This window comes from Cricetulus griseus, chromosome 8 (assembly GCF_003668045.3).
Source record: "Cricetulus griseus strain 17A/GY chromosome 8, alternate assembly CriGri-PICRH-1.0, whole genome shotgun sequence".
In the NCBI taxonomy this organism is placed as follows: domain Eukaryota; kingdom Metazoa; phylum Chordata; class Mammalia; order Rodentia; family Cricetidae; genus Cricetulus; species Cricetulus griseus.
The window spans coordinates 31,867,047-31,881,898 of NC_048601.1; the positions used below are offsets into that span (position 1 = coordinate 31,867,047).

Sequence of the window (14,852 nt, forward strand, 5' to 3'; positions counted from 1 at the left end):
TTCATTGTCATATGGCTTCTGGGGACATTCCCATGGCTCAGTGCCCTGTGTGCGTCTCTGATATGCATGTGTGGTTTTTAAATTCTCCTCTTGGTTAGAGCTGTCATTTACTGGGTTCCTGCCTCCAGTAGGTGCAGAGAGCAATCGGAGTCACCATATCCATCCAGCCTTATAGGCTCCAGGCTCATAGAAGAGACAGGAAGGAATTTGGTTAGTTCCTTATTCACATTCCAGGGCATAGGACACTGACTCCATTTCTCTTTGAGGATCTAGCCTTGAGGCAGAGAGGCTAATCTCTGAGTGTATCTTCCTCTAATGACACTGCGAGGGCCCTAGTGTGTCCCTGGGAAGGGTGAGGCAGGAGGATGTGGGCTGTGGCATCTGTTTATGAACTCTGTGACCTCTTGTCTCTAGGTCCAGAGCTATAATAAGCCTGATGATTCACCAGGTGGACTTCTGCTCAGGCAGCTCCTGTGCATTCCCCTCGGCAGCTCTCAGTGCTCACTCACTGTTCACTCAGTAGGAAGACCCTGTCTCACTTCACCCACCTCTCCAGGCCCATTCTAGCTGCGCTCTCCCTTGGGAAGCTTTTAGGGGCTGGTGTGGATAGCCTGTTCATTTCTAAGCCCAAGCCAAAGCACACACTGGATCACTCCAGAAAGACAAGTGGAAGATGATAATTATTTTGTGAAAGTGATAGATGTTTCCTTCAGGGAACTCTTTGGGTCAAGACACTCTTATGACAGCCTTACTGTGGAATTCCAGTGGTGAGCGATCCTATAGTTTGACACATCCCTGGGCTTTTTAAATGCTGAAGATTTCTACTGAGCATTTACTACGGATGGATTCTGTTGTCTAGGTTGGAACCCTGGGGACCCTGGGTAAGTAATTTCCCACCATCTAGATCTGCACTCTTTTACCTGTGAGAGAACACTTACTTTGGTACTTATATGGGATGTACCCCTAGGATGCTGTGTTAACCGTAATTGCCACTACTTATAGGGAGCTTACTATGTGTCCAGGTACTGGGCCAAGCCAAGTTTCTGTTCTTACTCAATTTCTCCAAAGCCCCTTACATCTTACATTCACGGTGCTCTGTAATGTTTTTAATTCTCCTTAGCACTTGTCATTTTCTACCACTTTCTATTATTCACTAATGTAGTTCAATTCTTGTCTTACCATTGTATGGAGTCTCTTGCTTGTATAACTCTAGTGGGCCCTTGAGTAGGCTTTTTTTATCTGTTGAAAGTGTGCATAAAAGAGCCTCCAAAGACAGCCCATTTTACTGGTAAAGCAAATGAGGCACAGGGAGGTGGAATTGTACTGTCCCACCTTCTCTGAACCTGGTTACAGCTTGCTCCCCCTACAAAACTGGCATTATCCCTCTGATCAAATAATTCCTCCAAAAATATTAGTGCCCTTCCCTGCATATATCAGGCCCTCTGCTAGAGTCTCGGCAGAGTGACAACTTGTCATACAGCTGATGGTTAAAGGGCTTGAATTGATTTTCACCACACGATGAAAAGAATCTTCCAGTGTTTGTTAGAAAAATCTCTAGCCCAACTACTACTAGCTGGAGTTTGCGGGAGCTTCCCAGGCCTTCCCAACCTGATTTTCTCCCCTCTGCCTCCTTCCTTTTGTGAAACGTTTCTTCCCCTTTTTGCTTGCAGCCAGTTCAGCTCTCCTGTAGGCTACAATGTGTCAGTTGTTATAAAATCCGGGAGGCGGAGTCTAGTGACGAGGGCAGTGGGGGAGAGCTCCACCAGCCCTGCGGGGTGAACAGTCCATCCCTGGGTCCGGAGGAGCTAACACGCTACCGCCAGAAAACTTCCATCTCCCTCTCCTGGCTTTGATCCTCACCGGACAGCAGACTCCAGGCGCCGACCGACCGGAGGGAGGATGAGAGATGACCGGTCCTTTGGCAACCTGATCATCTCCTTAGCAGAGCCTTCCAAAGAGAACCGGAGGCTGGCCACACGACCCAGGAGGCGCCGCGCCTCTTGTGGATGTGTGTGTATGAGTGAGCAAGCGGGTGTGTGTGTGTGTGTGTGTGTGTGAGTGAGGGTGTGTGAGGGAGTGTGTGTGTGTGTGTGTGTGTGTGTGTGTGTGTGTGTGTGTGTGTGTGTGCATGCCTGTGTGTATGTGCGTGCTTGTGGTGCGGATGGGTGTGTGCACAGCACAATTGCGTGGAAGCTTGTCTGGGTGAGTGTGCACCCGTGAGTGTGTTTGTGTATGTGCTCGTGCTCTTGGCTGCTATTATTATTATTATTATTATTATTTTGGAAGAAAAATCCTGGAAAACTGGGGCAGGTTATGGTACTCCCAGGGTGATTTCTCCTTTTACAAGAGGAGCTGACCAGAGGAAGCCACCAGAGCCATTTCCCTGCCAGCAGAGAGCATTTTCCTCCCTGAAGAAGGATTTCTACTCTCAGCTCTGCAGCCAAGTGAAAGAGCTTAGCCTTGAAACCTGTGAAATCGACTATCGTTGTGTGATTACCCAGGCTTGGGAGAGGACTTGGAAAGAAAAGGAGAAATAAATCAAACAGCCTGCCAGTTCTTTTTGCCACGTCGGAAGATGTCATCTCAAACTAAGTTCAAGAAAGACAAAGAGATCATTGCTGAATATGAAGCCCAAATAAAAGGTGAGCTGCGGGGCCGAGGGACTTTGCCTTCTGTGCCTTCCCTTGTCTCTCCCTTTGCTGTCTCCTCCTTTGCCTCCTTGCCTTGGTGAGAAGTTGCTATGCAGCAATAATCTTATTGTCAGGAGGAACAGCAGTGGCTGCACAAGTCCAGACTGGCTCCCACTGCAGATAGCGCCTGGGCTGGGAGCGTGAATTACAGAAAGGGCAGAAATCTCTGCATTGCAGGTGTGTGAGGACGATCCTACGCCTGACTTTAGGAGTGTCACCGGTACTCCATCATCTTGGCAGTGATATGTCACTCTAAGGCCATTTTGATAGTCAAGGCCTCCTCCCCTTCACTGCCGCTGTAAAAGCCCTTTGCTATTTATGTGTATATTTTCTGATCCACTCTCCCCACCCCTTCTTTTGGCTTTTGTGGGTGGTTGTTTCTGCCTCTGCTGCCTTCCCTGGGCTGAAATTCAAATGCATGAGTATGGGCTGTGGGGGACATAGCATCTTTAGGCAGCCCTTCTTTGTCAGTGGCATATCTTGCCTGGTCTGAGTTGCCATGGATTAACTGTTATGGGACATATTGATCCAGACTAATGCAGGCATTTAGGCATAAAGAGAGAGTTCTGTGCACAGAATATATTATCTGCTGGTACGGTTGTTTAGGGTCATCGGCTTTGGTGCAAAGCCAAATACCTGGACTAGTAGGTGCTGCCTGGCTCCCATGGTTCTGGAGAAAGTCTGCCTGCTGGGAGAGCGAGATGACCTTTGGGTGCTGGTTGCAGCTTTGGTGGCATAGAACCCACACTTCTCGCAGAAGCCGCTCCCTAAATCCATGCTAGCTGAGGAAGAGAAGGGCTTCGGCTGTACAGCTAAATGCAGGCAAGCAGCATCCGCCCTCAGGCCAGATGGTGGGCTTTCTAAGCACAGCTTCAGCTGGGAGATCTGAAGGCACCTTGCCCTGCTTCCCCTTTGCAGAGCCTGTGCCCTGAGAGAGGTCCCAGCTGTGGCTCTAAGCACCCATTTTCTTTCTGGTCCTTGGCTCTCCTTGCTGCGACACAGGGTGTGTTGTGGTCTCATGGGGGGTGGGTGGGCAAAATACATCTTCAGTGGGTGTAGAGGCCTGGCTTTGAGGATGTGTAGATGCGAGCTGCTTTGAGGATCCAGTGACCTGAGGATGCCACGCCTGTTACTTACTAGTGCTGCCTGAGGGCTCCACGCCCCAGGAAGTCAGTGGCCTCAGGCAGCCTGCCGCTCGTCCCTGCCGCTTTCAACCTTCAGTTATTGGGGGGAAGCTTTGTGAGGGAGCAGGCATGCAGTGGGGGTGGGGAATTTGTGTTTTCCTTGTCTTTTAGTTTGGGGCCAGGGCAGCATGCTGATGGCCCCTGGGTGGGTCCCAAGGTGAAAGGAAGAGAAATCTCTCCACTTCCTTGACCTCCTCCTTAGTTTTTAGCTCAGTGCCTGAGATGTATCAGCATTGCTGACAATTTTGAAACAAGTCCTTTAGCTGCCAGAGATTGGGATTCACACAACTGCTCAGAACAAAAGCTGATTTTCCATTTTGTGTATCTACTTTTTAAGGAGTTTATATATTTTTTGAGACTTATATTGACTGCTTTTTTTTTTTTTTTAACTGATAGTCCCATAAAAATGTTATGACAGAGAAGAGAAGGGGATGCTTGGACAGTCGTCTTGGTAGGAAATCTGCTTATCTCCTCTTTAAAGGTTGCTTGCTACCACCAAGCCAGTCAGCCTCTCCTTAGGACCCACAGAGCATCAGGTGCCCCAGATAATTCACTTCCTATTCACCTTTCACCTTCATTTTAATGACTAACCAGCAGATACCAGGCCACGATAATGAATTTCTTCAGGAAATTGGTCTAAAAGATCTGGTCTCTTTGGTTTAAATTTGGTTATTTATTTTTTTCCACTTTGTAGTTGCATCCTTAAGACTTAGATCATAGGATTGCTGCACCTGAAGCCCTTTGAAATCTTTTCTTTCAATGTTTTATTTGTTGGCCTGGTATGTAGCTTGGTGGTAGAGCACTGGCCTAGCATGTTCCAGGCCTAGGGTTCCATCCACAGCCTTGTTTGTTAATTACTGTCATGAGGATTGTTGTACCCAGGGACCTCCAGCTTCTGGGGTTCACTCAGTCCCAGACATCACTGCTCTTGGCCTGCACAGTATGCAAAAGGGTTAGTATGAACCCAGTTTGGAGATAAGGAATTGAGCCCTGGCAGTGTTCAGTGACTTACCCAAGGTCGCAAGGCCATTATCTTCCCAGGCTTGGTGTCCCTGGTACATTGTTTGGCTGACACAGCTCCTTGAAGGATTGATGTCAGTAGCAGATGGCAGCGTTGTGCCGGGGACTGGCAGCCTCTTGATGGCGTTCTATTGTTTTTCCTCTTATTTTCTTCCTTCTGCCTCTGTGCCTTGTCTCTGAGGAATGTTTGACCAATTGAGCAAAATAAAGCTCTGTGCCAGTTACTTTATTCCTAGCATTTGGCCAGGTTGGGGCAACCAGCCTACTTCGTTAAACAGGTCTCATAGACTGTGAATTTTGTGAGGGCAACTTAGGATTTTTCAAAACAATGTTGAGTTCTCTGTTGGCTTTCTTCTTTTTGTCTCTGATTAAGGCATTTACTGACTTAACAAAGGACACATACTTTCATATAGCATTTCCATTGTAAACATTGTTAGATTCAAGCCCAGATACCTGAATCAATCTCTTTGACTATATACTTGAGCTTGTGTATTTCATTCAGGGATGAAAAATTCAGCATCCTCCAGGCCTATATACTTTGTTTGGACAGCTGTGGCTCAAGAATTTTTTCTTAGATGGCATCACCTACCCATTGGTTCTATAATTTTTTCTTCTTGGGGACTTCTTAGAACAGGATAGACACTTTTCTGTGACTGCCCATATATTTGGGTGTTGGGAGCCTCCGAATGTACCCCTGACTGAAGTTAACTTATTTGCTTTGGTAACAAGGCCCACCACCATTTACTGTCTTCATTGCTTCACTCGTCTATTTGGGGATTGTGGGGAGTTTTCCCTGTATCCCAGGATAGCCTTGTACTATGTAGCCACAGATGACTTTGAACTCCTGATACTCCTGCCTCCTAAGTACTGTGGTTACAGTACTTATCACCATGCTGGGTTTATATAAGCTATGTTGGGGATTGAACTCAGGGCTTTCTGCATGCTAAGTGAAACACTCTACCAACAGAGCCATACCCCAGTCCTTTGCTCTCCTTAGGTCTACTGCTTCGTGGGCTGCAAATCCCAATGTGTTGAGTGCTTGGAGGGTAGAATGAAGATGATTTGTGGCAGATGGCACACCTTACTGACAACAGGAGAAGGGTTGGTGACAATTATGATAGATCTGAGGGCACACGTCCTGTCCAAATGGACAGTCATATTTGAGTGCAGCCATTTGTTGCTATTTTTGTTTGTTTGTTTTGGTTTTCAAGACAGGGTTTCTCTGTAGCTTTAGAGCCTGTCCTGGAACTCGCTCTATAGACCAGGCTGGCCTCGAACTCACAGAGATCCGCCTGTCTCTGCCTCCCAAGTGTTGCGATTGAAGGTGTGCGCTACCACCAGACATTTGTTGCCACTTTCAAGCTTACCTACATCTCTTAATTTTTCCATACATGTCAGTAACCTGCAGGAGAGCTTCATGTTTTCAATGAAGTTTTGCCAAAAAGACACCGGAAGATTTATCTACCAGTACTTTGTCAATACGGTGGAAGAAAGCCAACAGCCGTCCCCTCCTTCAATGCTGCCTGTAATACTTCTACCAATATAGCTCAGCTGTCCATCCTTTTTTTAAAAATTAATTAATTAATTAATTTATAGGTGTCCATCCTTTAATGCTGCCTGTAATACTTCTACCAATATATCCCAGGTGTACCATTAGCGCTTTGTACACTGCTCACTCCTTACACCATGCGTGTCTGTCTGTTGTGCTTCTCTGCTCTCCTAGTCTAGGGGTCTTGTTAGTAACACAATGAATTTGCCCTGACTTGTTCATGGTTCCCCCATGCCGGCTCCGAACAGACGTTACTTCCTATCTTAGGTGCTTCTCAGTGTCCCTTTACAATATGCTTTCGAACCTTGCCTGAGAGTGAAATTACATTCTGCATCGGGAAACTGGCAGGCTGTCACTCGTTCCCTTTTTGAAAATCAGAACATTTGCCTGTCTCCAGCTTCTTGGCACCCCTCCTATCCAAAACAGTTTCCTCGGAGATCACTGATAGCATTTGGGGAGCTTATCTGTTGCATTCTCCATACCCTGAGCTCTAATTGAGCTCACTGCCAGACATACTGGTCTGTTCCACATTCACGATGGTGTTCTTGTTTCCATTTCAGCCCAATAGAAGTGTGAAACAGAAGCACCGTGATTGACTTTAGGAATATTCTTATTCATTTTAGGATACCTTTTTAGTAGTAAAAGTGAAAAAATTGTGGAAAGAAAAGCTGGTATAGAGGATAAGCATGCAAGAATGTATATTACTTATTTGTTCATGTATTCATTCAAATATCTATATCTATCTATCTATCTATCTATATATATATATATATATATGTATATATTATACTATCTTCTAAGACCTTCCTTGGCAAATGATACTAAACTAAGAGAAGGAAATTGAAGAGCCCCACAATACAACCTTGCAACTGAGTGCTAGAATGAGCTCCGTCTTGCAGAGAGCTTCCTACATGCTCCTTAGGAGGATTGGTGGCTCCTTGGATGCACATACATTTCAACAGGATAAGAGAAGGAAAGCACACTGGATGGGGGAACTGTGGGGAGTGGTGGGGACTATCGTCAACAGGGTGGTTCTAGAGAGACAAATGCTGTGTACTCCAGCTTGTCATTGCCTGGCTGGAATTCGAGCCTAAGATGGGCAGTTCTTCCACTGCTGGGAGGAAAGCTGAACTGAAACAAAATCTCTTGGTTGTTTAAATGATGGCCCAACTTTTAAAAATTCTACCTTGTCTAACCAAACGTGTTGGTGGAATAATGCCAAGGCGGCCTTTAAGTTCAAGTCCATGAAAACCTGCAGTGGAGCCTCGGCCAACTTCCTCTTTCATCTTTGTCATTTTTTCTAAGATAGACCCGTGGTCTTACAGCTACACTAAAAGTCTCCCTCTACCCTCAAATCCTGCATCCCCCTCTTCTCCCACCAGCCTCTTCATACGCATGCCTTTGCTCTCCTTCCAATGCTTCCACAGTCTGTCTAACCCCCGCCCCCCTCCAAAGTCTACCCAGATGACCGTCCTCTACATGTGATGCCTTCCCAGCTGTCCTAGGCAGAACTGACGGTCCCTCTATCTGCCTCTCTACGCTTAGCATTATTACTCTTCATCAAAATCTAGTGGAGGCCCTCATCCATGGACTCCCAAGGGCAAAAATTTGCGTAGCCATCTTTGTTTCTTCAGTGTGCTTAGCGCACAAGTAGTTGAGAGTGGCTGGGAAGTGTTTCCTTTGCCCCCTCCTTTAGCCTGGACTGCTTCAGCAAAACACACCAGCTGCATGGCTTATCCCTCAGGAGGCTGGCAATTCCAAGATCAAGGTGCCAGCGAATTAGGTTTCTGTGAGAGACCACTCACTGTGCACTCAATGGCCGTTCTTCAGAGCACAGGACTCACAGAGGTAGAACTTCTTCTTTGAAGGGCACAGTCACACCTGGAGGGGCCCATAATCTGTCCCTCATCTCTCAGGGCTAGGGATGGGGTTCACATATGCATTTTGAAGGCCACAAACACTTGGTCTAGAATATCATTCTTCCTGATCCACTGAGAGGAGGTGCAAAGAAATACTCCTGCCTTGCTGAGTTTCCTGCTTTGCCTCTGGTGTTTCTTAGTGGAGATTTGGCGAATGATGTGTTGGAAGCCAGTGGGTCTTCAACAAGTCCTGACGGGGTGCAGTCTGGTAGCCTCCCTTCAGTAGATCTAAGGGTCCATATTGGTCATTTCCTGAATTTATTTCCCCATCAGAGTTCATATATTTGTGATGATTTATCTTCTCCAGGTAGTTCCCTTATTCATCCACTCAATGCTGTCACATGCCTTGCTTTGGGCTATATAGCTTTATTTAGTGGACGAAGGCAATTTGTAGTTTTCTCTTGTTTTTGCGACCCCTCTACCTCGGCCAGATACTCACCCCTTTTCTAGATGAAGATCTGAAGTTTAGAGAAACAAGATAATCTGCATTAGATTTCTCAGGGAACCATGGCAAAGCTAGGCTCACAAAAGGAATCTTTCCAACTTACCTTGGCACAGGAAGATAAACGTCCCTTGAGGCAACATGGCGTTGCAACCCGGGGGTTCCTTCAGAGAGAGACTGGGCAGGGTGACCATGGTTTGGTGTTGTGGCCTAGTTAGTGCCTGCCTTCTCAGGGGCAACGGAGTGCACTTCATTGGGGGCATCACCCTGGTGGGAGGTGGGTAATTGGGGTGGCGGAGCTGCAAGGTGCTTTGGAAGGAGGATGGGAGGATGTGTAGGACTGGGGTGATTGGGGCTCCTGAAGTTGAGTCCTTCCCTGAGTAACTGCTGGGAAGGGGGACAGGGCTCTTGTCTCTAAGGTGCTGAGCAAAACCAAAAACCAAAACCAAAAACAAAAGCCGGGCATTGGTGGCGCACGCCTTTAATCCCAGCAGAGGCAGAGGCAGAGGCAGAGGCAGGTGGATCTCTGTGAGTTCGAGGCCAGCCTGGTCTCCAGAGCGAGTGCCAGGATAGGCTCCAAAGCTACACAGAGAAACCCTGTCTCGGAAAACAAAACAAAACAAGAAAACCCAAAACAAAAACAAAAAAACAACCTGTGACCTCAGACAGGACCCAGGAAGTGGTATCCCAGCCTTGCATTCACTGGGAAGTGGCTTGTTCTGGGTAGCTCATTGATTTTTGTGGAGTTATCTTGGCTGGCCAGGAACTGGACTTTGGGTATGTCCTAATTTGTTGACTCATCCTACCAGTTTGTGTTTGGGGTAATGTTTCCTGAAGTGTATCAAATGAAATTGGATGTAAGAGGCGTTGGGTGAGAGGAAATAGTTGTATGCTCCAGTAGGTCTTGAAAATTCTAGGATAAACTAGATGAGAGTGGCCTGTTTCCCTCAGGGCTTCGACAGTCTTGGCAGTGCTGGGAATGAACTGTAGAGTCAGGCCAGTCTTCCCAAACTTTGCCCATTACACATTCCCAGGTTCCTTCAGTGCTTTTCTCAGGAGACGGTTTTGAAGATGGGCTCAGGGAAACAGATGCATGCTCACTTCTGCTAAGTAATGTCAATGTGCTGCTTTGTGGTCACTTAGAACATGTGAGTTTTGCCACTTTCAACAGCACAGTGCTCAACTACTGATTTACATGGCAGTTTGGAGACAGCCATGTCCTGATCAACATGTGCTGCTATGTGTGGGTGTGTTTATCTGTGTGTGACAGTGGGATGTGTGTGCATGGTAGTAGGGGGATGGTCAAGGTGCCTTGAGTGGACTTTACACTGGCCCTGGAATTGTCTGGTCTGTGCCCAGTGACAACAGTGCAGATAAAAACTGGAGAGCCCACGGCTCCTGCAGCTCTGAATGAGCCAACCTTGGCCACAACCCGGAGGCACAGGAAATACCCTTTCTCTTTTCTGTCACTTGGTTTCTATTTCATGTCTCTGTTTTTCTGGGTGGTGACAGAGGTACATCTGGTCCAATTTGAGACCTCTCTACTGTTTCCTCTGATATCATGATCTAAGATCCAGAGGAACTTGGGCAGTGCCAGTGAGATTGTAAAGCACTGGTTGTAATTTACTGTCAGTTGAGTTTGGCAACTACAGAGCTGGGGTGTCATTTTTCTTATTGAGTCTTTAGTGGTCAGTTGTTCTTTGTCCTTTGTGTGTCCTCTTTCCTCATCCTCTTGTATGTAATATGCAGGAATTGGTGAGGGGTATCATGTCATTTACACCCATGCTGACTCTGGCTGATTGTCTCTGGGCCATCTTGGTTGTCCCTAGGAACCTTGATCTCTGTTCTAACAGAAATGTTGCCTCTTTTCAGTTCCCATGAATCTGTTTGGTAACTGTCTTAGTTAGAGTTTCTATTTCTGGGAAGAGACACCATGACCACAGCAACTCTTATAGAGTAAAACATTTAATTGGGGTGGCTTGTTTACAGTTTCAGAAGTTCAATCCATTAGCGTCATGGCAGGGAACATGGTGGCATTCAGGCAGACACGGTGCTGGTTACATCTTCATCAGAAGGTAGCAGGAAGTGAACTGTCTCACTGGCAGGAACTTGAGCAAAGGAGACCTCAAAGCATGCCCCCACAGTGACACTCCCTTCAACAAGGCCACATCTACTTCAACAATCAATGCCAAGCTTCCTAATACTGCCACTCCCTTTGGGGGGGGGGTCATTTTCTTTTTAACCAGAGAAAATCTCAACTTTCTGTTTCAGTTCGGGTTTCTATCGCTGTGAAGTGACATCATGGCTACAGCAACTCTGATACAGGAAAACATTTAATTGAGATGGCAGCTTACAGATTCACAGGTTTAGTTCATTATCATGATGGTGGAGAGCATGGCAGTGTGCAGGCAGACATGGTACTGGGTACATCTTTATCTGGAGGCAACAGGAAGTAGAGTTAGGCTCCAGGCATGGCTTGGGCATATATTAAAACCTGCCCCCTCAGTGACATACTTCCTCCAACAAGGCCACACCTACTCCAAGAAAGCCACACTTCCTAATAGTGCCAGTTCTTATGAGCTTATGAGGGCCAATTACATTCAAACTACCACATTGTATTTGTAATATACAGGAATGGGGGAGGCTGATTGTCATCATGTCATTCACACGCATACTGACTCTGGACTATTGTCCCCCGGCCCATCTTGGTTGTCCCTAGGAGCCTTGATCTTTGCTCTAACAGAAATCTTGTTTCTTTTCAGTTCCCAGGAATCTGTTTGGTAACTGTTACACCTTCCCTCCCTTGTGATGGGTGGAGCAGAATTACGGTCATATTATTTTACTTACTTTCTTCTTTGGTAGAGGGAATCTTTGTCTGCATATGTGTGCATACTCGTACATGCATGTGTGTATGCGTGGATGTACATACCATAAAACGAGAGGAAAAGGTGATATCCTTATGTCATGAGATCAGATTTCCTTTTTTAAAAGATTTATCTTTGTGTGTATGTGTATATATGTATGTGTGTGTACCTATGTGTGTGTATGTGTGTATATATGTATGTGTGTGTATGTATGAGTGCGGGTGTCTGAGGAGTCTAGAAGAGGGCCATAGATCCCCTGTAGCTTTAGTACAGGTAGTTGTGAACCACCTGATGTGAGTTCTGGGAACTGAACTTGATTCTGTGCAAGAGTAGTAAGCACTCTTAACCACTGAGTCTAGAGGTCTCTCCAGACCACTTAAAGTTGTTACCTATGCTCACTTTTCTTTGTGTTTTGCTTTGTCTAAGACAGGGTTGTTGAACCTAAGGCCTCATGTATGCTAGACAAACACTCTACTAACTAAGTTACATCTCTGGCCAGCCCACAGTCTTTCTCTTCTTCCCAAGGACTAAGCATTTGAAAGCCCAAAGGCTAGAAATGACTCCTTCTGCATACTATCCTTGAGCTAACTGAACATGGAATGTGCTCTGGATTGAGAAGGGCCGGAGTGGCCTAAGGATACATGAGAGAAACCTTTGACTATTTCAGCATGTGGCACTTTTCTTCCTTCTCCATCTTCACTGCCACAGTGTGACAGCGATTAGCCCTTGCTGGGACAAGGCAACAACTTCCAAATTCATGGATTCCCATAGATGTGTGACCTGGGTCTTTCGTGGTTGAGGGAGCTTAGCTGTATAATGTGGCTTCTACCTGCTAGATATCAGTGGCCAACCTGCCCCAGTTTGTGACAACCAAACATTTCTCCAGCTATTACCAAATGAATTCCTGGGGACAAACTTGCCCCCCAGTGGAGAGCCATACTTTAATTGGTTTCCCTGCTTCTTCTCTTGTCCCCATGGCCTGTTTTCCCTGGGGCATCTAGCAGATGCCATACAGTTGATGTCTGCTTACCTGCTTAAACCCCTCCGTAGTGTCCCATGGAGCCTGTCATTAGGGACCCTAGACTGGATTTGCAAAGCCATGGTCTTCTCACCTTGGATGTCTATTCTCTTTGGCCTTCACTTCCTGTTCTCTTGGTCTCTGTTAATTCCTCGACTTCTCCAATTTCCCCTCTTTCCAGAATGTTCTTTCTCTGGATAGCCATATGCTTGGTTCTTTGGTACTCAACTCTCTGATGGCGTGCCACCTCCAGACTATCCCACAGCCATGCTGTAGCTCATCGTTGACCAGCTGACTTGAATTCTCTAGCGCTTGGACTACACGGTGATTTCCCTCCTGTGTTTATTTATTCTCTTTTCTAGAGCTAAAGCTCCAAGAATGAAGCTGCAGGCTGCCTGTAGTGGTTCATGCTTGCCTTTCCAGCCTCAGAAGGTTGAGTCAGGGGTTTGGCAAATTGGAGGCAAACAAAATCAGAACTTTGATGTCTCTTGTTTGTGTGTTTCTAGCATGCAGAGTTTCTCCTGGCATCTAACAGGTTCTTATGGTTGGTGTTTGTTGACTGCTTGAGCGTAGGTATTCTGGGGATGGATTTTGTGATTACGTAGATTGCATGTCCAGAGTGAAGCAGATCCAGGCTTCCCTCAGCATAGCTGAGAGATAAGATGGAGGGTGTAGAGATGGTCTCTTGTGCCCATGCAGAGCCACCTAACTAATACATGACTTAGGTGGTTACTTGTAGGAATGCTTCAGGGAACTGAATACAGTCTATTAGTTGAATTCTTAATACACGTGTGATTGGAGCCTGGGAAGGGCAAAGTGTATTCCTCACACCCTTCTTTCACAGACTCACAGTTTTCTAGAAAGATGGCTATAAAAAAGGACAAAACAATGAGATATACTATGCTAAGAGTATCAGAACCTTGTGGAAATTCAGATAAGAAGTTAAGTTGATGCTTAGGAAAACTGGAGAAGCAAGACTTTGGGGGTAGGGTTTTGAAGGGTAAGAAGCTCTCTGGGTGGTGGAAGGCATTTTATGAAGCGAGAATAAAATGTACCCAGGGCTTATGGGTCACAAAAGGGCCTGGGTACTTGGGAAATGCTGAGGCGTTTGATGTGTGAGACCCAGAGTGGGTGGAAGAGAATGGGAGTAGGAGTCTGTCCTGGAGAGACTGAAGTGTTTGCCAACCCGCAGGTCTCCTGAGTCTCTGACAGTGGAGAAGGTGCGATGAAAGATGGGCTCTGCCTATTTCCCCAGTGTGGAAGCACATCTATGTTGTAGCATTTATTAGAATTTTCTTACTTTAACATTTTTATTTAAAAAATTCAAATTCCATTTATATATGTGTATATGTATGTATCAATGTATGTGGGACAGGGGCATGTGTGTGCCATGAGTGTATGTGGAGGTCAGAGGAACACTACTGTGAGTTCCTTCTGTCTTATGGGTTCTTGGTGGCAGCACCTTTACCTGCTGGGACCCTGACTCTTTATACTTTTAAAAGCTGGTTATCTTTGCATGGTACAGACAGATGACATTTTGTTTATTCACTTGTTTGTCAGCGGATACTGGGCTTGTTTTAGACAGTGATACTTCCTATGTTTCAAATATTATGGATACTGCTGTTTTAAACAAAGTGTTTAACCACAAAAACCACTTCATTTTTGATTATGGCTGTGGTACTCGTTCTTGTTTCGAAAGCTTTGAAAATAAAGAAAAATATGGAAAGAAGGAGAAAAGTCAAGAAGCCACTCTTGAGGTAACTACTACACGAACTCAATGTAGTTGTTTCTAGATCTCACATGTCTCTCCTCTCTGGAATATGTTTTATATCTGTATGTAGCAAAAAAGAGACCACAGATCTTTAATGCAAACTTATAAAAATAAATCTAATAGACAGGGATACAGGCCTAGGGCTTAAAATAGAGCACAGCCTAACGGTGACCAATCAACCATCCAGGTGAGGGAGGGGCTTGTGCGCTTGGATGGGTCTCTTAGGGAATGTCAAAAGGATGCTGGGACCTGTTCTATTATGGTGCACGGCTTGTCTTGACCATTTCTAATCCAGCTCTCTGCAGACTTTAAAAAACAAAATGTATGTAAAACCAAGCTTAGTCATTAAGAACCACACCCACAGCTACTGCAGCCACTTCCAGCTTGAATGTCCC

At 45.9% G+C, this 14,852-nt stretch overlaps 1 protein-coding gene across 4 annotated transcripts in view; it reads left to right on the top strand.

The window, feature by feature from the left end:
* Positions 1-489: 489 nt before the first annotated feature.
* Positions 490-14,852, top strand: part of Srgap3 (SLIT-ROBO Rho GTPase activating protein 3) — a 222,371-nt gene continuing 208,008 nt past the window's right edge. Inside the window, exons 1-2 of one of the 4 annotated variants that reach the window (XM_035448412.1) lie at positions 490-881; positions 1,671-2,642. Coding sequence is in view for 2 of the 4 variants with exons in the window: in XM_027429039.2 (XP_027284840.1) it covers positions 2,576-2,642 (67 nt within the window). In the remaining 2 variants the exon portion in view is untranslated. The remainder of the gene's footprint in view (positions 882-1,670; positions 2,643-14,852) is intronic. The other 3 variants (XM_027429039.2, XM_027429041.2, XR_003487614.2) reach the window with 3 other exon arrangements.